This window comes from Erpetoichthys calabaricus, chromosome 2 (assembly GCF_900747795.2).
Source record: "Erpetoichthys calabaricus chromosome 2, fErpCal1.3, whole genome shotgun sequence".
In the NCBI taxonomy this organism is placed as follows: Eukaryota; Metazoa; Chordata; class Cladistia; order Polypteriformes; family Polypteridae; genus Erpetoichthys; species Erpetoichthys calabaricus.
The window spans coordinates 321614545-321641314 of NC_041395.2; the positions used below are offsets into that span (position 1 = coordinate 321614545).

At 36.9% G+C, this 26770-nt stretch overlaps 1 protein-coding gene across 1 annotated transcript in view; it reads right to left on the reverse strand.

The window, feature by feature from the left end:
- Positions 1-26770, reverse strand: part of supv3l1 (SUV3-like helicase) — a 50653-nt gene that overhangs the window by 16503 nt on the left and 7380 nt on the right. Inside the window, exons 3-12 of the mRNA XM_028795967.2 lie at positions 23577-23684; positions 20981-21095; positions 19404-19572; positions 13917-14028; positions 10892-10969; positions 9199-9290; positions 7335-7515; positions 7008-7101; positions 3958-4177; positions 344-424 (exon numbers count right to left, since the gene is read on the reverse strand). Coding sequence (XP_028651800.1) covers positions 344-424; positions 3958-4177; positions 7008-7101; positions 7335-7515; positions 9199-9290; positions 10892-10969; positions 13917-14028; positions 19404-19572; positions 20981-21095; positions 23577-23684 — 1250 coding nt within the window. The remainder of the gene's footprint in view (positions 1-343; positions 425-3957; positions 4178-7007; positions 7102-7334; positions 7516-9198; positions 9291-10891; positions 10970-13916; positions 14029-19403; positions 19573-20980; positions 21096-23576; positions 23685-26770) is intronic.

Sequence of the window (26770 nt, forward strand, 5' to 3'; positions counted from 1 at the left end):
CTCATCGAAAGGAAAAAATAAAATATTGAAAACACGCAGAACATAAAGTGTTTAATTAAAATGAAAAGTTGTAGATTCAATAAGTAAACAACAAGATAGCCAGGTTGTAAAGTAAGGTATTGAGAAAATCTGTGTAGAAATAAATAAAAGCAAGGAAAAACAATCAGTCAAAGCAATTATTTATTGTTTAGCTAGTTACACTTTTTTTTTTATTTCTGTGTAAGTCTCAATAAAGTAACACTAAAGTCTACTTGATAGAGACTATATTGCAATCGGATCTTACACATAATCTCAGTGAGTTATTTACTGCTCATATACATTTACACTGCTTCCCCATACTTACAATAAGATTGGACAGGGTCGCCTCTGGGAGGTGGTAGGCAAACATTTCAATCTGTTCGGCTGTGGGGTGCAGGCCTGCAATCTTTAAATGCAAATAAGCACACAGAAAAAAAATCAAGTCAAAGTCAAACCAATGAAGTATACAGTACATCCAAAGACATTTTAATTTTACACCAAAAAAACTGAACAACGCTAGTCCTTTTATAATTCTGCCCATTTCTTGTTTGTTGTAGGAAAGCACTGAATAGTTATAAAATAAAAACCCAAACTTATAAAGACCCTATTCAGATCTTTTAGTTTAAATAATATCTAAATTATCCAAGTATAATGTAGAAATTTTCTAAATTATATATGACTTGATTATGTGTTCCGTATTCATAAGACCACTTGAGGAAAGTCGCCTTTCCTAGTTTCCATTTTGAATGTGCCAATGTGTTTAAGAGTCACTGTTTAAATAAAAAACAATTATGTGGTATCAACTTCATACAATGCCTCTGAGTACTTGGAAAACCAGGAGACTAAGCCCTCACATAACCATTTTCAGTAGCAGATTATCACTGTACCTTGATGAAATTATGAAAGACCTATAATCAAGCAAATTGATTCAGTACTTTGCACAGTAGGCACAGCAGGCCAAGAGTGGGCTAAATTAGATCTAACCTAAATCATTAGTGATATTTTAAAACTGTATTAGTTATCACAACTGAGAATTTACTGTTTTCACTTCTAATATTAATGTACTTCGAATGAAAGCTTGAAAACTAGGATGTACAGGTGTCTGATTTTCTGGAATAAATAACGTCACATTGATCAAAACAATCTGCTGGAATTACATACAAAGAGATGTTAACCTGTTGGCAACTTACCTTCGTCCTGTGCTATGTAAAGTGAAACATTTTGGTCCAAGCATCATTTCAGTCTTTACCAATTTATACTGTTTAATAGGAGCAGCACCCAGTGTTGTCTGTGTAAGTAATGTTAAGCTCGTCTTTTTATCTGCTAGTGTGGCTTCTGTCTGTTCTGGTGATTCACCTGCTCTGGACCTCAGTGGCACAGGTGAGCCACCTGGTCGCTCCGTAATTTAAACTTTTTCTAGTAAATAGAAACAAAGACATCCCCAGAGACAAAAATTTGGGTTCCAAAGTAGTCTAGTGTCTCTCCTTGACAAACTGAGACGTGTGCAAATCTTTGTTGTGATAGGACAAAGGGTGTTGAAATGTGTAAAGAACAAGCATACACACTCTGCCACATTGAGGTTTACATATAAGAAAAGAGGTTGGTAGTAATGGAACTGAGAGTATGTTGAGGAAGGAAATAATGATAATGGTGAATTATTGAGAACATGATGATACTGATAATAAAAAAATGGAAGGACCTAGTTGCAAGTTATTTTTAAGAGAGAAAGGGAAGAAAGTAAAGCAGAAGGTGCAATTGGAGCAGGGTCAGAAACTCAAAGGATGAAATTATATTACTTTTGCAGTTCATAAGAAATGTTTTCAAACAGAGTGCACAGTTTTGAGCAATCACATTTTGGTGTAGACCATGAAGGTAACAGAAACAGTGAAATGAAGTCTGATTTTACTTCATGACTAGGAAAGAAACCACAAACTATTTTTGATAAGACAAATGCACGGCAAAGTGGCAGATGATGAGGGGAAAAAAGCTGTATTAGCCATGTGTAAAGCTAGGAAAAGCAGCTGACAGGTTGCTGCCAGAAAATGCTAAATGTGAATGAAACCGTCACCAGTTACGTTGCACTATAAATAAGCAAACAGTAGCTACAATACTGAATGAAAATAGTGAAAGCTATGGTGTGAAAGTGGAACTTCTCTATTTATTTGTGGTTTCCATGACAGTGATGGAGGGCATGAGCAAAGTAGTACAAAAGAATTGAATATGGAATGTCTTTTATGCTGAATCTTGTACAGGTGGTATAAAGTGAAGAAAGCCAAATTAGAACAAATCAAAGCCTGATGCAGGAAATGGTAGGTTGATGGCCTGATGAAGACAAGAACATTCCCTACTGCACAAGCTGCCAGAAGCAGTTTTTTTTTTTTTTTTTTTTTTTTTTAAAGCGGTGTATAAGGGCTCATTTATACTTCATGCTCAGAATGCGTACGCGCCCACATCATGGCTGCCACGCGTTCCCAGCGTTCATTTGACGCGTCCTCTGAGCAGGTCCTCAGAAATTAACGCAACGCGTGCATGAGTTGCAGTACCAAAAAAAGTCGGGGGACACAGTGTGCTAAAAGTCAGAACGTGACGTCAGAGCCTCTGTTTACTATGTATATGTGACAGAAAGCCTCTATGCAGATCCTACAGGATCAATGTGTGCGCTTCGATATTTGATGAATGGTTCGATGTGGTGAAGCAAAATGCCAACATACAGATGCATTTGTGGTGCTTTTATATTCAAGTGTCGCATATTCCCGATCGTAATGACACAATACATTTTAAGTCTCATATCATCTTTTGTGCCATCTTTTTTTTTTTTTTTTTGCAACTTCACAGCAGCAACATAATGTACAGCACTGTGTTTGAGTCACTGAGAAAAAAAATTAAGGACATGGTGAAAATGTGTATTTTGTGATTAAAGTGGAAATTTCGGCTTTAATCTTGAAATGTCCACTTTAACCTCGTAGTTTACTTTATCATTAAAGCAGACTGTCGTAAATGTCATCCAAGTTTTTAATCGCTATGGGAAGCAGCAATAGATCACCACACAGAACACATTAAATGTATGATATTCCAATTCACTGCAAATTTAGAATCTTTAGATTTATACTTGATATCAATTTCATGATGAAATGTATTAAAGTATGTATGTTACATTTTACAGATAAATCGTTAATTTAGTTTAAATAATGAATACTGTTAATAATTACACACATGGGGGTGACACGGTGGCGGAGCAGTAGCACTGCTGTCTCGCAGGGAGTCACATCGCTGGTATTCCCTTCCTGGAGTTTGCATGTTTTCCTGCTTGGATTCCACACTGTGCTCCACACTCCTTCTAAAGTTATGCAGATTTGGGGATTTGATGCCGCTAAACTGACTCCAGTGTATGTGTGTGCTTGTATTCACCTTGCGATGAGCTGATGTGTGCAGATACCAAGCACAAATATAGATTGCACTCTGTGAAAAGTGTGCCAGAGTCAGAAACTAGTGAATGTGTAAATTTAGGTACTGATAATGAAGTTATTTTGAAGGCAGTAGTGATGTACTTAGGTGAACGCAGGGAGTTTTAGACTGAGCAGCAGGGGAGAAGTCTGCTTGAACCTTAGTTTAACTTGGAAACAAACCTCTCTGGATTGAAGTAGAAAGCTTAAGCAAACTGGCCACTGGTAAGAATGATATTGATTATTCACACCTGAAGCAAAGGGAGGTGTCTGATGGAACCTTGGATGAAGCGCTGATTAGACAAGCTAACCAAATAAGATGTGAATGAATTGGTGGCAAATGGCACAAGGAAAGGGCTTGCCTTTAAAGATGTTCAAGATGGAGGAAATTGAAAAGGGCGGGGATCTGGAAGGAAATATGCTTATCCATGTAAAGCAAGCTAAAGGCTTGTGCAATGGTGATTGCTGATGAACCCAAACTCCAAATAATACCCACCTCAACAGGGTCAACAGGCCGATTTAGAATCTCACGAAGAACTGGCAAGTCATCCCGGTGCATAGTAGTGACCTCACCATCCTGAAAGCTGGAACCAAACCGACCAGCTCTGCCTGCAATCTGCAGGGCCTGTGAGGTGGTGATGGTGTCCATTTCTTTCTCTCCTTTCTCATTAACAGATGGTTTCACCAAAGAATTAAAAATGATTCTTTTGATGCTCCTGTTAAAGGCAAAGATAATAGCTGCAATTTAACACTACTACAGTCAAACTAGACATAACTGACAAACTATAATCAAAATTATTTTAAAATAATTAATAATTTATAAATTGTGTATTCAGAAATAATCTGAATATTAGCGATTCGCATTGGCATATGTTTAAATGATTGTGACAGACTTGCATCACATCCTGGGCACATTCCTGCCTTTCATTCATGGTACCACTTATCAATTCAGGGAACTTATTTTATGTCACACTAGTTCTCTTTTTTATAAATTATTGCTTTAAAATCATGATAAAAACTATGTACAAACACAGTGCTAAAAATACAATGAACAGTCAACTGTTATTTATGATGTGCACAACATGAACGGGAAAATCAGTCCAGATGCATGTGTATAAAGTGCACACACACAGAGAAGAAATATTCTTTTAGACTTTTGTCAGAGACCGGTCTCCTTAATTGGTCTATTACTGAATGGAGTACTTTTCCCCAGCACAACCAGTTGTACTGCGGTGGGCTGGCGCCCTGCCCAGGGTTTGTTTCCTGCCTTACGCCCTGTGTTGGCTGGGATTGGCTCCAGTAGACCCCCGTGGCCCTGTAGTTAGGATATAGCAGGTTGGATAATGGATGGATGGATGGATGGACAACCAGTTGTACATGTTTCTACCTCATTTATTATCATTTTAGGAAAACATACAGTGCAGTTGTTGCTGCTCCAGTGGTCGTATCTTCAGTTAAGACGAAATAAGAGAAAGTACGTGTTATAATGTAGAAATGATTACCTGAAGCCAACTAGACTAAAGCAGTAGAAAATGAAACAAAAAGAAAATCTAAGGCCTACATTGCTGTTGGCTACACAAACTGGAGAACAATTAAGTAGATAAAGGAATGTTGTTTGGTGTGGATTGATAGTTGTCTTTGCATAGGTTTACGTAACTGTACAGTTCTGTTCTAATGTTAAAAGTGACACCTAAGGAAGTGTTTGCTGCATATGCAAGACATTACAATGCTAGGAGGAGTTTTACTACTGTTATTATTATTAATAAATACGTCACACAGTTAACATGTGGCTTGTGCACTACTGTGAAAAATCATTGTATAATGCAGTATCCATCATAATGTTTGGGACAAAGACACATTTGTCCTTGATTTAACCCTCTGCTCCACAATTTAAAATTACAAATCAAACAATTCTGACATGATTAAATTGCACATTGCAGACTTTAACTTAAGGGTATTTGCATACATTTCCGTCACACCATATAGTAATTACAATACTTTTTCTACATGGTCTCCCCCATTTCAGGGCATCATAATATTTGAGACACAGCAGTGGGTAGTATATTAAAGCAGTCATATTCAATGCTCACTTGGATTTAAATTGGGTGACTAGCTTGGCTAATCAAGAATTTTCCAATTTTAGCTTTGAAAGTTTATGGATGTGGTGAGTATAACGGAGCAAGATGACGAGGACAGGAAGATATGGGAAAAAAATGACCTGCTATGGCAAACCCTAACGGGAGCAGCCAAAAGAAGAAGAGCTTTGAAAAACTCCTGTGTCATGTTAGCAGTTATGTTGGGGTCATTATCTTCTTGTAGGATGAAGCACCATCCAGTGAGTTTCAAGGCATTTACTGGAACATGAGCAGATCAGATGTTTCTCTACACCTCACAATTCATTGTGCGTCTGCTGTGAAAATTTCCATCATCAATGAAGACAAGTGTGCCAGTACATGTGGCAGCCAAACAACACCCCCACCACCATGTTTAACAGAGGAGGTGGTCTTCTTTGGATCTTGGGTAGTTCCTTTTCATCTCTACACTTTGTGCTTGCCATCACTCTGTTACAGGTTCTTTGTCTTGCCTTTTCACAGACCTTTATCCAGAATTCCACAGACTCTTTTTTGGGGCTTTTTCTTTACCATAGTGAGGATTCTTCTGTCATCAGCAGTGGGGGTCTTTCCTTGGCCTACCAGTCTCTTTGCAATTACTGAGCTCACAAGTGCGTTCTATCATCCTAATGATATTCCAGATAGTTGATTTAGTTAATCCTGAGGTTTTACTGATGTCTCCAGCAGTTTTAATTTTTGTTTTTCAGCCTCATAATGGCTTCTTTGACTTTCATTGGAACAGCTCTTGTCCTCATGTTGAACAACAACTACAGACTCCAAAGGTAGTCCGTAGGTGGAAGCAAGCCTACAGTAGGTATCTTATGCCTGCCCTAATGAAGCAATGAAACCCACCAGAGGAATCACAAACACCTGTCATGCCAATTGTCCCAAACATTATGGTGCCCTGAAATGGGGTGACCATGTATAAAAAGTGTAGCAATTTCTACATGGTGTGACCAAAATGTATGCAAATTTCCTTAAATAAAAGTCTGCAATGTGCACTTTAATCATGTCTGAATTGTTTGATTTATAATTTTAAACTATTGAGCAGAGGGGTAAAATCAAGGAAAAATGTGTTTTTGTCCCAAACATTATGGGGGGGCACTGTAACTATAGTCTACACTTTCAAGGCTAAGTGAAATTACATTGTTCACATGAACCAAAGCCAGGTGTAGCACTTTCAGTGTATGATGAACCCATGCTCCGCAGAATTAATTGGATTAAGATAAAACAATAAAACAAAATCAAAGTAAGAGAGGCATTTCAAAGAAAATTAGGAAAAAGGCAGCTGAGACAAAAATAAAATGTCTTTGACAACTACTTCAGCGAACTACCGGTAAATAGAAAAGATCTGCACAAAATTATGTTTTCCCAAGCAATTTACTTCAACTAAGAAGCCATAAATTGAGTTGCTATGTAATAATCTGACACTTACAGGTTCAGTCCCATTCCTATTGCATCAGTAGCAACAAGAATCTTGCAGGGGTCGCTTGGATCATTGAATTTCTTTGCCTGGTCCAATTTAGTTCCTATTGGGGAACAAATATTTATTTTGAATTAAATTTTATTGATTTAATACACAACATGACAAAGAGTAAGTCGTAGCTCAGCCAAGCATACAATGGTATATCATGCTGAAATTAAATCCAACACACAACTCCCGTACCCATCGAAACAGCAAACGGCACATCAAAAGGTTAGCAGAAGTAGTCCATTTCATGCCAAACCTTAATGAAAAATTGTGCAACTAATTCTGACTAACCTGGCGGTAAACTGCCATATATTACAGCACACTCCAGTCCTCGAGCCTCGATCTGTCTGCTTATTGAGTAAATGTCATTTTTATTAAAGCAGACAATACAGTCTCCTGGGTGCAAGTTATCCAATGACTCCACAGCATGATCCAAGATTGAAATTGGAGTTAGTCTTTTGTAGTTTCTAACCTTAAAAAAGGAAAGATGCTTTTTGAGACATAAATTAACATAACACTATCTAAATAAACATGGACTGTTCACACGATTAGCAACCAGCCAACCTGGGTAAATCTAGTCATTAATAAACATTATTTATTAAATTAAATTTCTCAGCACTGGAAATAGGTTGACTTTTGATATGGATCTGGTAATCAAATTGATTTAAATGCCATGATTATGTATTAACTATTTATAAATTTACTTCTATTATAGTATGATAGTAAAATAGACAAATATTACAGCAGGGCATGTCTGTCACTATGATGTCCCCTTTCAGCAAACTACTGATGAGAATCACCTAAAAGAGAGTACTAATATAAGCAATAATGCATCTTTTACTATAATTCTGCAACTAACAGGTTCACATTTGATACCAGTATAGTCTGTGTTCTCTTTATAAAGGAATTCCACTATATGACCTAATGGGTAATAACTATGCCAGAGTGCTACAGAAAAGATTCCGTTCAATAGATAAAGCTAGGACCTATAAGAAAGAATGAGATATGGGCTTTGAGGCTATAACATTGTTCTTGCACAGATAATTATTGGACAGTGCACCTGCATCTCTACTGTCAAGTCCATTCAGGGACAACTGTAGAAAATTAATATCTTACCAGCATTGCTGTGATTTTCATGTACAGAACATTAACGTAAACTTTCTTAAGTATGCAGTTCAACAAAAATAAAGTGACATCAATGCTGTGTGTGGATGAAGAAGTCTTTAAACCTGATCTGAATGTAATCTATTATGCACCACATATCATTGTATAGTTATGGGTGCCACAATGAGCATTAGAGATTGCTTACTTTGCAGCATTTTAAAACAAAAAAAATGTATCCCTCTATAGGTGAGGGGAGGTGCATACCTGAGGAGTCTTGTTCATGAACAGGGAGAAGGGAATTGTGAAATTAACTATCATACTGGTGGAGCATCTGGTGTGATGGTTGTTGCTCCAGTCTGTCTTTGCAAAACATGTTCAGAGCTGGATAAATGAGATTTTTCTTCTTAGTTGCAAGGTTTACACTTTATGAAGAGACAAGCAGTTTGGTAATCTGCAAAAACCTCAGAAAACTGCAACTGGTTCTTTAGACTGAAAGGTGCCAGTGGAGATGGTTAGAGCATCTGAGGATGCCCCCTAGGTGACTCATACTACTAAATTTACCAGGCAAGACTCACTATGATGATTCCATGTTAGACTCTAGAAAGAATGGAAGGATTACATAGCTTAAGAATATCCAGGTCTTTATGAGAAAGAACCAGAATCTATTACTGGAAAAATGAAGACTTGCCTTCTATAATCTGCTTGTTACCATTACAAATATTTCCAGGAAAATGGAAAGAATGACACATTTTCTAAATTCCTGTTCTACCACTGGTCAACCAAATATTCTTGACTGTCCATGATGTCATCCGTTGCACAGCTGCACTTGGTTCCTAATTTGGGATTCTGAGGTGATTTGTATTGTGGTGTGTGCAGCAATGTGCTGTATCAGTGCATGCTCCCAACCTCTCCTCTCTCCAAATGACCTCAGAAATTTTAAGTTCACTGATCTCATGTGCTTCTATTTTGTTTTATTATACTGTTTGTGTGTTTTACTATACTGTTTGTGTGTGTTTGATCAGTTCTACTACAGATATGTAAATAAACCAACCTCTAATTCTTCTCCTGTAGAATACATAAGTTCTGTAATGAAATTGACAGCTGCAGTTTCACCACAAACATGAATCTCTTCAGCACACAGGCCTGTAAAAAAAATCCACAAATTAAAATTAAATGAAGGCACTTTCTGAAAGCCTTCGACCATCTACATATATGGTTTCACAAAACAGTGATAACAATACAAATAACTAGAAATCAATCCATGCACTTTCTTTTTTTAATTTTACTGACTTTATAGATCATGTTATAATAAGTAACACAGATCAATCAAGTAAATAATGAATACTACACTTCAAATATTTAGGCTTCATTGTAAAATCAGTCTGCACACCACTCCCCTACTTAGTTTGGTGGAAGAATGGTGCTGGTCATACAAAATATCAAATAATCATTTAACTAATTTTTATTAAAAAGATCTTCATGAAAACTGGGGGAAGATGATGACCGGCACTTACACCCACTCCACTTTCAACGCAGAAACAAAAATCATGACGATTGTTGGTGTTCAAAAAAAAGAGGAAGAGCAGAATTCCTAAACACAAAACTGGGAAAACATGTGCAATACATCCTCCTGAAAAAATTTAATATTAACCATCTACACATGCAGTACCATAACACAAGAGAATTCAGCCCCTCCGAAATTTAATCTCAGTAATAATTATCCAGAATGCAAATATGGGAAGATCTTATTTATTAATATAAACAGTGGTGCACAGTATTAATTGCATGCAGATACTTCACCAATTGCAAATAAACCACATTTTAATAATTATTACTGTTTCATGTCACAAAGTAAATGTACTGTCCATGTGTATGTTTTCACAAAAGCATTCATGCTACTTTTCTAAATATTACCTTTACTCTGTTGTAAAAGAAACATACAGCGGCACAGTATGTAGTTGATAAAACAATATGTAAGTATTTTCTGCATTACCAAGGCACAGTAATGCACACAGACATCAGCATTTGGCTATGTATGTCAGTGAGGCTTTCTCAACATCAGTTGTTGCCTTTTAAAGTTTAAATTAACAGAGTTATTTTTAGAAGACAGGCATTACATTTCATCTGATGTACAATCGGAGGAAATAAAAATTTAAAAATGAAATATACATTCATAAAAATAACTTGAATGAAAAAAAACAACTTTCCTCTATATTTCTGTCTGTCACTATCTCTTACTGTATATGTGCAGTGGCTTACACTGTTGCACTTTTACAAAATAATATGCACCTCTTTTTGTTTAAATGCAGCTCGTCAAAATAAACTGAATTTTAAAGCTAAGCATATTCAATTTTGGAAAAATGTCTTTTAATAAATGAGATTTCAAAGCACTTGTTTAATTGGTGCAATGCTATAGTAGTCATAAAAATTGGAGTCCCACAAACTAAATTTGTTCAAAATCTGAATTTTAATGGTAGTGATTGGTTTACATATTGATTATGTATGTCACAGGTATTTTCACAAAAGAAATAAGCCAAATCATATTCAAGGACACGTTCAGTGTGTAAGTCAGTCAAACACTCAAATTTTGACTACACAATGTATAGAGAAAATAAAATGAAGTACTCACACTTACAGATAATCAATATTATGTAAAACAACCAGAAAAAAAGGTACTTTCATTTTAATCAGCAGTTAGAAAATCTTATTTTGTATGTTTTTTCCTGCTTATGAAAAACATATACCTAATAGAGCTCTTGTCCAAGCCCATCCTCTGGAAGGATCCTTGATCATCTGGATTTCATCAACAACAGCAACTTCATCTGAGAGACAATTAGAAACAATGATAATATTTAAACTGCAGTCCCAAAGGGTAACACTTAATCTTTGAGTATTCATACACACTTTCATACATTTTCATATTAAAAGTGCACTATAAAACATATTATATATTCTACTGTGCATTGATACATAGTGTACTACTTATCAGTAAGTTTTAAACCATTTTAAAAATAATCAAATTCTTAAACGACACCTACTATTTTATATAATGCAATGCCAAGTAAACACAAATGCAATAACAAAGCAAAAAAATTACACCCAATTTTGTGGGAAAAAACACTAAAATGTTAAAAGTATTATTTATTTTTTTCCAGACTGCCGTCTATATTTTAACTCTCAGTTTAACAAAACCAAAAGCTGAGTGTTTCTCTGCTGATATTTCCTGTTTTAGTCTGCTCTTTCTAGGTCTTTACTAGAAATTCTCTATGAGCAAATTAATTTGAGAAATGAGTGGCAAACTGAATACACATGTCCTCCATTATTCCTAAAAGACAACTTGAGAACTGCATAACAGCCTTACAATGTATACCATTTACTATTTTCTTAATGTGGTCACCAAAAACATTTCCTCAAGTAAAACATGGATGTCAAAAGATTAACTTTGAGAACAATACCTAGATTTTGAAACAATCACGTTATGTATGCTTTTAATGTTCCAATACTACTTTCCTAATATTCATTGGGAACATCCTTCTTTCTGGTGTACAAATGCCTATTTCCTGCCAAGTTCACCACAAAATTGTATTCACTTTGTTTGTTCCTCCTCACAAAACAGGATTCAATAGCTACCAAAATGTTAATTTTCAGAAGGACGACAGGGCCAAACAGTTTCTTACATCAGGCAGTTGTCACTTTTGATTTGACTCGCGTGAAACTTCTCAAATTCCAACAAACTCTGTCTTTTCCCTTCAATGAGTGGAACATGAAACTACTTACAGGCAGAAAGTCGATTTATATTTTTTATGTAAAAATATTTATACTTTTAACATCTACCCAACCACTCTCCAATTTGTTTATTTAATTAAGGGTCACAGGGAAACAAGGTGAAGGTGGGAACCTCTGAACAGGTTTGCAGTCTATCACACACAATACACTCAGACAAACTCATACAGGACCAGCTCCACATGACATATTGATCTGGTAGGCAAATTCCTAACATAAACTGTTTGTTTTTTTAGCACTGGAACAAAAATCACATTGTTATTGTATCAATCTCCAGTATACCACATCAGATTACACTACTGAATGAGTCGGCTTTGAAATTAATATCTGGAGATTTTGACATTCCATTTGAAGGATGCTAATCTGGTATCAACAACTTTCACTATAATAAAGGTTCAGCCATTAGAACAAAGCCAGTCAAATTTAGGTAATTGTTCCTTATCCACTGACAACATTCAAATGGGGGTTTGGGGGTTGGGATTACTTTTGACATTTGGATGAAGTATTGTTTCACCATAACATTTACTCATAAACTGCTTTTGTACAGACTCATCATATGGAGTTTTGTGACATACATTTTCAGCATAATGTAAACAGGCCTGGACAGGACACAAGGGTCCTCTAATGCACAAACCAGTGGTGGATTTATGACAAACAGTTTCAGAGATTTTTCAGGTAAGGAAGGCACCGGTTTTGAGCTAAAGTCATGGTGCCAAACAGTGATGAAGTGTTGCATCTTGGTTAGTACATGCGAGTAAGAGTCTTCACAGTACTCTGTACATGTAACAATAATAACCCTACAAACCACAGTGTAGTTTTATTAGATGAAGAGAGATGACCATAAAGAAGTTTTTAAAGCATGCTCTACTGTGCCTAGTTCACATATTGTCAATGATTTTTACTTTCTCGTATACACAGTATAGAGAAAGTATAGGAATCGTGAAAAAATTCGACCTTGAGATTTTGATGAATCTTGACGTTTTAGACCTTCCTGAGTCCGAAAATACCATTTTTGAAATTATGTATGTCTGTGTGTAAACAGGAAAAAACTCTTGGTCAATGAGATTTTGTACACCTGCTTTATACAGTATTAAAAATAAGGAATCCTATCAACTTTTGGGACACTCTTTAACTGAATACTTTTGCGAATTTTCTAGTAAACTATGGTTATAATTGCAGATAGATGATTCAGATTTTGTGTAGATATTTATAATGATAAAAAGCAAACAGATATGAAATATGAGAAAAATTACTCAATTGGAAGTAGTATTTTATTTAAATAACCATCCGAATTGTTTGTATCATGGAAGTATAAATTTGTACAAGATATTAAAAACTGTACTCAATATAATGCATATTCTTTCAGTAACTATTATTAATTTCATTTTAATTTACACATCATCAGTTTAATAATAATGTGTAATCATTGAACACGCCATGTAAATATAAAGATGTAATGGATACAATAAGTTGCTACATCTCCGTCATGTTCCTGGTAATACATTTATTTTTATTATTATTTTTTTTTATTTCTGCCATCATTATCTTAATTACAGTAAATGTAGCTAAATGTAGTTTAACCTATAGCAATTTATTTCAACAAATATTATATAATACTAACACTATTTTTTTTATGTTTTTAGGTGACTATAACTCTTTTATACTTTGCACATAATCTAGGTATTGCATATGTAATCATGAAAAAATTCCACCACCATTTTTGACTTAAGTGAGAAAATATCATTTTAATACAAAGTTTGATTATAAATAAATGATTGTGTATCAATATTATCAATTAGTTATGATGAGAAACAAAGAGATATTATATTTAAGAAATACTGAACAACTGGAAGTGGTTCGATGACCTTTTCCTTTATCTCAGTGTACGAGAAAGTCGAGGAGAGCAGACTCCCAAATTTTTTTAAAATAAATGTGTTGTGAATATAGTTGCTTAGATGTATTAATCTGTAGTAAAATGGTACTGACAAGGAGTGTTGACACTGCACATTTCAATAGTGCAAGCCACATGGTTGGATGGTCTTCCTTCTGGGTCAACAAATATCCGCTCCTCCCCTGTCACTAAATCGCATGGTACACCCTGAAAAAAAGAAAATTTTAAATAAAATTAACAACAAACTTACAAAAAAAGAATTTCTGTCACCCAAATGCACCACTCTTGACATGCCATCATACTTTTGTCAGAAAAAGCTTAAAAGTTGTTAATGGAGTATGATATCCCTCAAAGCAAGAGAATATATCAGTGTACTTTATAAACATCCCCAGTTCTCATTTTCTTATAAATAGCTATAAGCATAGAAAGTAACCATATAAATCTAAGTATTAGCATAAGTTTCTCAATTTAGATGTTAACTAAAAAGCACAAAGTATAACTGCATCATATGCCTTCCTCAATAGGGCTAAAAGTATGACTTTAACAGTGCCTCCAAATGGCAGAAAAACAAAAACAGATGGCAGGTAATCAGCAGCTTAAGTGCCTTTCCCTCTGGTCTGCACATTTTGACAAGGTAGCAGTTTAATTAAACTGCTAGCAGGTCTCAAACCAAACTTGTCTGTGCTTTCACCTGATTCAGTTACCTCTGCTGTGCAAGTGTTCCCTTCATGTGTGAAGATCAATCTAAACAGCAAAGGAAGATTCCTAAGCAAGGGAAGCTTCCTAAACTCAGAGTGGGTAACAGTCATAAAGTTATGGCTATTCATCCTGCACAGTGACCGACTGGAGATACCTTTTGTGACTTAGGCACCTACTAAGAAGGGATTTTTCAAAATTCAACCCCTGAGGGGGTGAAAAGGGGTGATAATTTTTTTTTAGAGTGACACCTGTATATCAGAAAATACTTAACTGAGAAACACAAAAATTGGTATACAGACACTTCAATAAAATAAATAAATAAACACGTATTTTTAGATTTTTCAAAATTCAACCCCTGCAGGGGTGACAGAGGGTGTGCAAGTTTGTATGGAAAAAAATTGAAAACTGGACTTTGGTCTTCAAACTTGATAAATATGCTCTACAAAAGAAATAATTAAACACATACTTTGGAGTTTTTCAAAACTTAACCCCTGAGGGTTATATACACACACATACATACATATATATACTGTATATATTGTGGCGAACAGCCCGGACACAGACAGGTAGACATGATGTTATCACCACACACACATTTATTCATCATATTTCTATTATATACAGTGCACATACCCAGTGCCTCGGCACCAATCACCCCTTTAAGTCCTGGCCACAACACAATGCCTTATCAGTCTCTGGTCCGCCTCCACTCCTCTCCACCAAGCTTCGTCCTCTTCCACCCGACTCTTGCCCCTGACTGGAGGGGGGTGGCCCCTTTTATTCACCCTGGATGGGCTCCAGCTGCATCCTGAGGGCCTGTAGCCACACCCCTGTGTGGCGGAAGCCCCAGCAGTGAAACCGGAAGTCCATATCTCTTCCCCCTAGCACTTCCCGGTGTGGCGGAAGTACTGAGGTCCAACATTCCCACGGCATCGGGGCGCCCCCTGGCGGCGACCACGAGCCCCTACAGGGTAGAGCTTCCAAGCTCTGTACCCGTGGCCCCCAAAGCAACCAAGGAGGACACCCCCTCGTGTCCTGGAGGAGGCACAAGCTCTCCTCCGCTCATCCTGGGCATCCCGGTTGGGTGGCAAACCCAGCCGGGTGCCACAATATATATATATATATATATATATATATATATATATATATATACACACACACACACATATACATACGCACACACACACATATATATCTTTATATATAATACGCTAACGTGGTTGTTCGTTTGTTTGTCCAGGATTTTAAATCACCTGTAGCTCGCAAACAGTTTCACCTATTCACCTGAAATTTGATACACATATACTACGTGACGTCTACTATCTGCGTTCGGGGTGATGACTTTTATTACTACTTTTTATTTTTATTTTATTTTATTGTAGAATCAACTCTCGGCAGTGTGCAGCAGGGCGGCCATGCAGCGCATGCGTATGTGCATCGTTCTCATTCCCTACCACCTTCGCGGTCACTTCCCCTACCTCTTCATATCTTTAATTATTCTTGAGGCAGATTGAAGACTTGTGCAGCTTAAGTGAAAAATTAAAGAAAAAGTACTAAGTAATTCCAACACAAAAACTAACAATCAGTTTTAAAGCGAAAAGATGCCGACAAACGAAGAGAAGCAGCGGGCCGCTAGGGTGGAGAAAAGAAGAGCTGCTCAGGAAGCAGCAAGCGCATAAACCTCTGAGCAAACGAATGTTAAACGTGCAGAGAAAGAGGATGAACAGTAGGAATGCTTAAGTCAAAAATTACAAAAAGAAAAATGATGTACAATACACACTGGCCAATAACAATGCCAACCTAGCAGAGGAACTTGGAACAGTTTCTTTCCACGGTTTGACAAGGACAATAACCAGCCTCCAGTCAGCTTCGAGCTGACCGGAGACTCACAGCCTGTGGTCGTACACATACATGATGTGCGGCGAGCACTCGAAAACATCAATGCAAAGAAGGCAGCGGGTTCTGATAATGTGCAAGGATGTGTGCTCCAGGCCTGTGCTGACCAATCAGCGGAAGTATTTACACACATATTCAACTTCTCTCTCTCTCTCCTCAGGTTTAGTCCCCTTGTGCCTGAAATCCACAACAATTGTACCTGTTCCCAAAAAACCGAGGATAACCTGTCTTAATGACTATCGACCAGTCGCTCTCACTCCTGTCATCGCAAAGTGCTTTGAACAACTGGTAATCACCCACATCAAAGCCTCCATCCCAGCTGATCTAGACCAACACCAGGTTGCCTATCGGTCAAACAGATCAACTGAGGACACCATCTGTGTGGCTCTACATGCTCTCCTCTGGAAAAGCCCAAAACCTCTCTCAGGATGCTCTTCATTGACTACAGCTCAGCATTTAATACCATCATACCTAACCAGCTGATCAAAAAACTCTATACACTAGGATTTGCTCCATCCATATGCAACTGGTTACTCGATTTTCTCACCAACCGTCCCCAGTCTGTCAGGATGGGCAAACATACATCCTCCACCCTTACTCTGAGTACTGGTGTGCCATAAGGATGTGTACTAAGTCCCCTTCTCTATGCACTCTTTATCCATGACTGTCAACCCATCCACCAATCAAACATTATTGTTAAATTCGTGGATGATACGACTGTCATTGGGCTTGTAACAGACAACAATGAAGCTGCATATAGGGATGAGATTCAGAATCTGACAGCATGGTGCAACACCAACAACCTGGTCTTAAATACCAAAAAGACCAAAGAAGTTATTCTGGAGTTTAGGACCACTAAAAAGACCAATCACAGTCCAATAACAATCAATGCAGATGATGTGGAGAGAGTTTCCAGCTTTAAGTTTCTAGGAGTCACCATCTCAGAGGACCTGTCCTGGGCTGACAACAACTTGGCTATAATAGGCAAAGCACAACAACGCCTCTATTTTCTCAGGAAGCTAAGGAGAGCTGACCTCCCCCAGAAGCTGCTGGTTCATTTCTATAGATGCACTACAGAGAGCATCTTAACTAACTGCATGATGGCCTGGTACAACAGCTGAACCAAGGCTGCTAAAGAAGCCTTGCAGCGGGTCGTAAAACAGCAGAGGCCATTATTGGGACTGAACTGCCATCACTCGAACTCTTGTATAAGACTCGCTGTGTGAGAAGGGCCAAAAACATTCTCAAGGACAAAACTCATCCTGGGAATTCTTTGTTTGAGCTCCTCCCGTCAGGCAGACGCTTTAGGTCAATCTGTGTACGCACAAACAGACAAAAAAATTGCTTTTTCCCATCTGTCATAAACTTTCTGAACTCTGAATCTCCTCAGTCTGAGATCATTTTTAATTGAACATGTGTAATAAGCTATATTAGTAATGTGCAATATACTAATGTAACACAATATATACTATGTAATGTACTATTCATTAACAGGTGCAATAACAATTTATGTTTCTGTACTTTGAGCAATAATAATTTCATCTGGTTACTTGATCACTTAACACTGTTCACTGTACAACATATTTGGAATTATTTGACTTTTCTTTAAATGCACCTTGGGGCTGTCACAAAAAGTAATTTCGTTGTGTTACACAATGACAATAAAGTGCTTTATATGTATATATATATATATATATATATATATATATATATATATATATATATATATATAGATGTAGATGTAGATATATATATATATATATATATATATCTATATCTACATCTATATATCTATATATATATATATCTATATATATCTATATATATATATATATATATATATATCTATATATATATATATATATATATATATATATATATATATATATATATATATATACACACACACACAAACATATACATATATATACAAGTCAAGTCAAGTTGGGGAGCATGCATAGGTACAGTGCGTTGCCGCACCCACTACACAATGAAACAACTCGGGATCCCGGTTTGCAACCCCCCCCAAACCCCCCAGGCAGACACGCAGGCTAGTCCCACCCTCTGGAAATGACCCTCTATCTGCCGCAGCCAGGTGTTACGTGGGCGACCCCTTAGTCTGATCCAGCCACGCGGGTCCCTAACAATGAGGATCTTACGAGCTGGATCACCCTCGGGGAATTGCACCACATGGCCGTAGTGCCATAACTGATGCTCCCTCACAATGCAGGTAAGGTGCCTCATTCGGGACTCCATGAGCAACACAAAGTCAAACCAACGGTACCCAAGGATTTTCTGGAGAGACACAGTACCAAAGGAGTCCAGTCTTCATCTCGGGTCACTGGATAGCGTCCATGTCTCGCAACCATATAGCAAGACAGGAAGCACCAGGACTCTAAAGACTTGGACTTTCGTTCTTTTGCATAGATATCAGGAATGCCACACACCCCTTTCCAGCGACCTCATGACCCCCCCATGCTCTCCCAATCTGTCTACTGACTTCATAGGAAGAGTCACCAGAGAATGTCACTGCCAAGGTAAGTAAACCTCTCAACATGGTCAACACTCTCTCCGCAAACAGACACACTGCTGATGGCTGTGCTTAAGAGGTCATTAAAGGCCTGGATCTTGGTTTTTATCAGGACACTCACAAGCCCAGACATATATATACATACACACTCATAAACACACCATTCAGAACTTACAAATAAGCTACAAAAATCTCAGTCATGTAATTCTATTACCTTACGACAAACTTTTTAGTTGCTCTTAAGGCTATATATCATATCTAGGGAGATGATGACTTCAAGACCAATCAAGGATTATATTTAGAATAGCCTGTCATTTTTGAAAACACAATCATAATTTTTTATGAAAATATAAGAGCAAATTACTATACAATATTAAATTACACTAATAAAATACCAAAGATTCTCAATAAGTAACAGTGAGGACTTTAGTTGAATAAGCAGTTTAGATATACTAACAGAACTGCTGCTCTTCTCAAATATCTCATGCGCCAGAAGCTTCAGTGGACCACAATAGACTCCAGACTTGGCAGTTAAAAATCTCTGAATAGCATGATGTGTCTTGCCACTGTTTGTTGGCCCAGCGTGAAAAATAATCTTGCGAAAAATTGCTCTGGCTTCTGGATACCTAAAGCAGATAATGTGTGAAAATATTAAAGGTTAATAGGCCAATTTTTAGAACTCCATGCAATACCCTGTTTTCTTGTTAGAATTTCTAAAACACAGACTATAAATTTTGGTTCTAGTGGGCAGCATTAGTTACAGATTCTCACTGATTTACTTTATGTACATGAATAAAATGTCTGATCTATTTAATTCCTTATTGTATTCTATTTGTATTGAAAATTGAAAATCACAAGATAGTATACTAAGTACATTCTAGGAAATGCTCTGCTCTCCCAAGATTTGCCCTGTTTTCCACATTATTAACAATACCAAGTATTATTTCTTCTTTTTACCTTGAGGCCAACAGCTGAAATCTGCAAGTGTTCACACCATTATTTTTATTCATTTATTTTTTACAGAGAAATAACAGACTAAACTTTTACAGTAGAAAAAATTGGTAGTCATGTTGTTTAACAATTGTTAAAAGAATACATTTTGGATGCTGCAATGAATATGGGTTCTTTCCAATGTTAAAGCAACGTCACATTACACGACTTGTCCTGCAATGTTTAGTTATAACATTCATTAACCTGATCTCTACAAATTGGAAGCAGTCAGCGGTGCAGTCCTGTGAAGCCAGCCATGTAATGTGACAAACCGAGCGACTCAGTCCAACTACTGTAGTCCATTTCTCGCTCGTTGGTCATAGGGGCAGACTCTGTTTGCATGAGAGCCGACAACCAATGAATCCATATAATGCATTGATGAGGAATAAGTAACCAAGTGTTTTGGATGTCACAGACAGTACAGAAGCTTGACTGTCTGATGTTGTGTACCAAGACAGAATGGAAAAACAAACTGCCAAGATTGAAGCTCAACTCACTATAGCTGTCAATCCTTCATACAGGTCCAGGTCTGTTAAGAAGGATCCTATTGGCTATCAGAAAAAGGGGCAGATAGTGTGCTGTATTTAGACAGTAACTGTGACAAGGTCAGCAGTTTTTTGGTTGTTTAAATTTACATAGTCCAGTGAAGAGAGCAGCAACTGCAATCAACAAGCCTGACACACTCACGACTAAAAAGCAGCATAATGTGAAATCAGCTTTAGTCCCTATCAATCAGCTGATTCTGCTGCTGCAGGCTCTGGCCCCCGGCAACACTGAAATAGGTCAAGTTATTTGGAGAAAGTTATGTTAACTCTACCATACAAATTGATGCTAATAAATAAGTATAATACTAAAGGCAATCCTGAACACAAAAACAGATAACAAGGAAAGTTACTTAGTTAGACAAGTCATTTACATGGATACGTTAGCCATTAACTAAGTTCTGAATCTACAAAATACGGCAGCTACATAGGCGTTCCAGGACCAAAGTTTTTCATTCCTGATCTGAAAATATTTAGTTTTTAAGATTTTGCATCTACTTACCAATTAGCTGGTAACCTCAAGTCACTAATTTTACGAAGATCATCCATGCATTCTAGCATTGGAAAGATTTGTTTTGCATGCCGCATAAAATAGGGGAAAAGATCATCTTGATGGCCTACAAGTGGAAATAAAATGCAAAGCACATGACTAAGAGCTCATTTGATATGTGTGGCATTACAAAACTTGACATCCATGCTCTAAATCCTACATAAAAATGGAGCAGGCATACTGCAGAGAATATTTTAATATTTAACTATTTTTTTTAAAAAGAAACACTTAGGTAGAAATATGAAATAAGAAAGAATCTGAATAGAACCAATATAATGTAAAAGGCTAAACTAATTAACCTGTATCAAAAGGTGTTTTGAAGGTTAACGAATGGCTTAATATATCTCACAGCACAACAATAAAATTTTTACCATGAAACATTGTCAGTAAAATGAGTGCTCCAGCTCTATTTCCAGATCACTTGTGTGAATTTCCCCTTGGAGATTAATAAAGTACCTATCTATCTATCTACTTGTATTAGTTCTATCATGCTTCTGTAATGCTGACTACCCAGCCTCTATTGCGTAGTCTGGTTTAGCCGTGGAAAATGGCGGTAATTTATACATTCACAGTGAGGACTGTCCAAGGACTTTTTGACTATTAAAGTAAATGTGTGCCTGTATTGTGATCGGACAAGTCACTCAGTTTTCCATATTGTGGGAGGTGTAAAAAGACAAGTGTACATAAAGTAAAAGGGAACAGGTCAAGGAAGTTAAGCTTTACAATCAACAGAAGCATGAAAAGGACAGCTGTGACACAGCATAGCAGACTGTGGACAGTCCCTTCCATCCAGACTAACATAAAAAGGCAAAAAGTATGATCCATCCTACAATTGTCTCCCTTCTTCATTTTGGCAAAAAACTATATATTAAGGAGTCATGTTGAGTTGTGGATTAATGAATGTTTTTTGTATGAATTATGTTGTATATAATGTAAAGTATTGTATTCACCTGTTTATGGTACTGTACAACTATTATTGAGCCTGTGGAAGACATGTAAATAAGAATTTTAACCTACTGTTTACACTTGATAATAAACTTGACCATTACATTCTCTCTGACCTTCAATTCAACCAATCATTATTAATTTGTTTAAATATTTTTTTATTAAATACAAGGATCCATAATAAATATTTATTTTTATGATATAAGAACAAGTGTCTTCTGCGTTTTAGAAAGGCTTGATGCAATAAAAGAAAAAAATCTGGCAAAAGATTTACGAAAACATGGCATTTGAGTCTCTTCATTCAAATGCATGACAGGACGCACTAAGAGTGACCGAACAACTATTTCCTAGGGCACTTCCATATATGAACCCCAATGTAGATGTCCTAAATTATTATTTTAAAAAATCTTTTATTTTACTCGCATTCCAGATTTGACTAACAGCTTTTCCAAACATTGCACTCTACAGTATGTGTGTTGATTCAGACAAGGCTTGTGTGGTACATCACCATTCACAATAGTTATATACACAATAGTTAAGATCTGACTAATCAAATGTCCTGTTATTGTGCTTGGAACAGCACTAGTGCTATGGCAAGGCACCTGTCATCTGGACTGCTTGCTTTGGCCATACATGCACACTGTGAAAGATCACTTCAAGTGACAAATATACAGAATGAACAGTCCTGCGCCTCCTGCTAAGAAAGAATGTTTTTAAATTCTGTTTTTGCACATTTTTGTGGAACTATCAGTGACTTTCAGAAGCACTGTTCATTTGCTTTGATATTACACTACAGTGTTTGTGGTTTATCTCCTTGTTTTCATGTCACTGATGATTTTACATTCTCTCTACACTGCACTAACATCTTTGCCTATATGACTTCAGTAGCTATGTTAGACTGCCTTCTAAATCTGCAAATATGTTCAATGTTTAAACAGCGCTAACATGAGTTAAAGATAAAGTATTACTGTGCACTGGCAAGACAGCAGAAATATAAAAAATATTTTAAAAATGTAGCGCATGTTATGAATCATGATAAACCAATTCATAATTAATCTAACATCCCAATAATACAGTATTGGTTCCAGGAGAATTTGGTTACCCTACTCACCAGGGCTTCAAATGTGCTTCCAACTCCAAAACAAAACCGTTCTAAGATAAATGGATAAAATACAATACCCACAAATTACTATTAGTAGAAAATAAATATATGTTTTGGAAGTAGCAGCAAAGAAGAGAATTAAAACAAAACTGATGGTCATTATGAACAATGTTGCATATCTATTCTCAGACACACTGAGTACTTTCAGTCAACGAATTACTCAGCAGAAGTGTGTCTGTATGATACCTCATGGGGACGGAGTCTGACAAGTCAGAATTTTTTATTTCTGTTTAAAATTTTTTTAGTCATTCTAGTGTGTGTGTTCCGATAATGGTATATTATATATTTGTTTAAAGGACTTCTGTAAAAAAGCCAAATTTCTCCCTCAGGACAAGTAATGCTCACTCTATCAAGTTCTATCCGTGTAATAAGAAGCTAATATAGAAAAAACATTGCAATGATGAGTTCATTTGGTTGTTTTATTAAATATTTCCATCTTACCTGCACCACAGCAGATATCGTTTAGGACTATATGGAGGTCTGCATCAATGGATTCCAACTCTAAGACATATTTTCTAAAGCTGATAAATGCTTGGTGGAACAGACGAGCTGTAAAAGGAAACAACCACAGTTTGAATTCTTCTTTTTGACCCTAGTTTCTGTCAATAAGCACTGCAAGTAAAACATCTAGATTGAACGCACATGGCAAATTTAGTTCTAGATGGTAAACAAACAAAACATATCTTGTCCACTTTGGGTAAAGCCACATAACCCAGAAGCTCAAATGCCTCACGGGCATCACTAACAAACACAAGTGAAACCCACACACGTCAGCTGAAAGTGCCTCAGGATAGAACAAAAAAGGGCAATAAGTCAGGCATTTAAAAAAAAAAAAAAAAATCAATAATTTGTTTGAGGCGCTTCAATCTTCTTCATCATTCTGCCTTTTTCTAGTTTTTTTTTTTTTTTTTGATTAAGCATGTGCAAGACACAACATTGCAAAATAAATCTAAGGCTTTTATTAATAACACAATGCAGTGTCATCAATTCAGGTTACGTATACAAAGTACAATTAAACTACTATGTGCTATTTTTACTATAGTGACTCACACTTCATGGCCTATGTAAAATAACCACACAAATTCCAAAAAAAATGGGGGGTGTCATAAATCCATGATCACTGCAAGTGCACAAACACACAAGTAATGCATTCTTACTTCAAGAAAATAAGACCAAAAATCTGTGATGTAATGATTATTTCTAGTTTTTTTTATTACCACAAGGATGTTTCATAAACGCAGAGGGCACATTTTCTTAACTCAAAGTCTTTGCTGCTTCAAAGCAGATGTATTTGGTAAGCTTTTAAGACTTTTTTTTTTTTTAATGGGGTACGGACACAGAGACGGGGTTACACAGAGCTCCATGTAAGCTGCTACAACAGACAAAGCATTCACTTTAGCATGCAATTTTATATGGCAAATCATATATATAGTAATGAAGTAGTGAAACAGGTCAAACTAGCTAAGCGGAGGCAAGGAACACTTCAAAACACAGAGGTTAGACCAACTCGAATGGAGGCTGGCACGTGAGTGAGGACAGAACTGCCCGGCTCCCCACTCCTGACATCATGCTTCCCTCTCCCCTCGGCCTGCAGCCTCTGTCTTGGATTAGCATGATTATATTGCTGCTGCACGCAAACTATGATACTTAGCGCGATGAGAGAAGTTGCAAAATCAACCGGAATGTTCAAGAACATTATAGAAAAAAAACCCGATCTAAATCCATTAAGTAGTTCTCTTGTGAAAAGTGGACAGACATACAGACATTAAATTTTATATATATATATATATATATATATATATATATATATATATATATATATATATATATATACTGTACAGTGCATCCGGAAAGTATTCACAGCGCATCACTTTTTCCACATTTTGTTATGTTATAGCCTTATTCCATAATCGATTAAATTCATTTTTTTCCTCAGAATTCTACACATAACACCCCATAATGACAACGTGAAAAAAGTTTGAGATTTTTGCAAATTTATTAAAAATAAAAAAATTGAGAAAGTACATGTACATAAGTATTCACAGCCTTTGCTGTGAAGCTCGAAATTGAGCTCAGGTGCATCCTGTTTCCCCTGATCATCCTTGAAATGTTTCTGCAGCTTCATTGGAGTCCACCTGTGGTAAATTCAGTTGACTGGACATGATTTGGAAAGGCACACACCTGTCTATATAAGGTCCCACAGTTGACAGTTCATGTCAGAGCACAAACCAAGCATGAAGTCAAAGGAATTATCTGTAGACTTCTGAGACAGGATTGTCTCGAGGCACAAATCTGGGGAAGGTTACAGAAAAATTTCTGCTGCTTTGAAGGTCCCAATGAGCACAGTGGCCTCCATCATCCGTAAGTGGAAGAAGTTCGAAACCACCAGGACTCTTCCTAGAGCTGGCCGGCCATCTAAACTGAGCGATCGGGGGAGAAGGGCCTTAGTCAGGGAGGTGACCAAGAACCCGATGGTCACTCTGTCAGAGCTCCAGAGGTCCTCTGTGGAGAGAGGAGAACCTTCCAGAAGGACAACCATCTCTGCAGCAATCCACCAATCAGGCCTGTATGGTAGAGTGGCCAGACAGAATCCACTCCTTAGTAAAAGGCACATGGCATGAAAACCTGCTCCACAGCGCTCTTGACCTCAGACTGGGGCGACAGTTCATCTTTCAGCAGGACAACGACCCTAAGCACACAGCCAAGATATCAAAGGAGTGGCTTCAGGACAACTCTGTGAATGTCCTTGAGTGGCCCAGCCAGAGCCCAGACTTGAATCTGATTGAACATCTCTGGAGAGATCTTAAAATGGCGGTGCACCGACGCTTCCCATCCAACCTGATGGAGCTTAAGAGGTGCTGCAAAGAGGAGTGGGCGAAACTGGCCAAGGATAGGTGTGCCAAGCTTGTGGCATCATATTCAAAAAGACTTGAGGCTGTAATTGCTGCCAAACGTGCATCGACAAAGTATTGAGCAAAGGCTGTGAATACTTATGTACATGTGATTTCACAGTTATTTTATTTTTAATAAATTTGCAAAAACCTCAAGTAAACTTTTTCCTCGTTGTCATTATGGGGTGTTGTGTGTAGAATTCAGAGGAAAAAAATGAATTTAATCCATTTTGGAATAAGGTTGTAACAGAACAAAATGTGGAAAAAGTGATGCGCTGTGAATACTTTCCTGATGCACGATAGATAGATAGATAGATAGATAGATAGATAGATAGATAGATAGATAGATAGATAGATAGATAGATAGATAGATAGATAGATAGATAGATACTTTATTAATCCCAAGGGGAAATTCAGTTGTTGGGCGGATCGCTGTACAAAATGTTTGGAAATCACAGCTTTAGGCTACAGACTCTACTTACATCTTATTGACTTGTGATTGTGTGACAACGTCACAGCTATTTGAACAAGTGCACTACCTCAAGAACAATATTGCTTTCATTAGTGTCAATTTTTTAAAATATTGTTAATGTTTACAAAACTGCACTGCATTTATGTTCTTTTTAGGGATTGTATTCACTTTTGAATGTATGGCTATTTCAGACGCTTTTGAACAAGTACAAATTCAGTTATAGTCAGCATGGGGGTAAAATGAAGAATTAGAATAACAACAGTCATGAATTA